The 323-nt window shown below is 64.1% G+C and overlaps 1 protein-coding gene across 1 annotated transcript in view; it reads right to left on the reverse strand.

The window, feature by feature from the left end:
* Positions 1 to 319, reverse strand: part of LOC104083619 (villin-1-like) — a gene marked incomplete at its 5' end in the record, with an annotated part of 5684 nt that extends 5365 nt beyond the window's left edge. The window contains 1 exon segment of the mRNA XM_009587151.1: positions 124 to 319. Coding sequence (XP_009585446.1) covers positions 124 to 319 — 196 coding nt within the window.
* Between the last annotated feature and the right edge of the window lie 4 nt (positions 320 to 323).

Below are 323 nucleotides of genomic sequence, written 5' to 3' on the forward strand. Positions count from 1 at the left end.
AGCAAGACCAGCTCCAGATCCTCATCCTGCCTCCCCCACCCCACTAGGACAGGGCTGTCCCCATCCCCACTGGGGATGTCCCCATAGGGGACATGCAGAGGACCCCTCCCCACCATCACCCACTGTGGGAGGGGGTCCCTGGGGGGTGACTGACGTACATGAGTCCCTGTTTGAAGTAGGCGCGAAAGGTCTCGCTCTCGTGGCCCTGGACCTCACGGTGCTGCACAGCCACCGTGCCCAGGTGGTCATCCATCTGGGTGGTGTAGATGGCGGCCGCCCCCTGCTCATCCTGGCTCGACTCCTTGCCCAGCCAGTAGTGGATG

Source organism: Fulmarus glacialis, unplaced genomic scaffold (genome assembly GCF_000690835.1).
Source record: "Fulmarus glacialis isolate BGI_N327 unplaced genomic scaffold, ASM69083v1 scaffold28951, whole genome shotgun sequence".
Lineage (NCBI taxonomy): Eukaryota > Metazoa > Chordata > Aves > Procellariiformes > Procellariidae > Fulmarus > Fulmarus glacialis.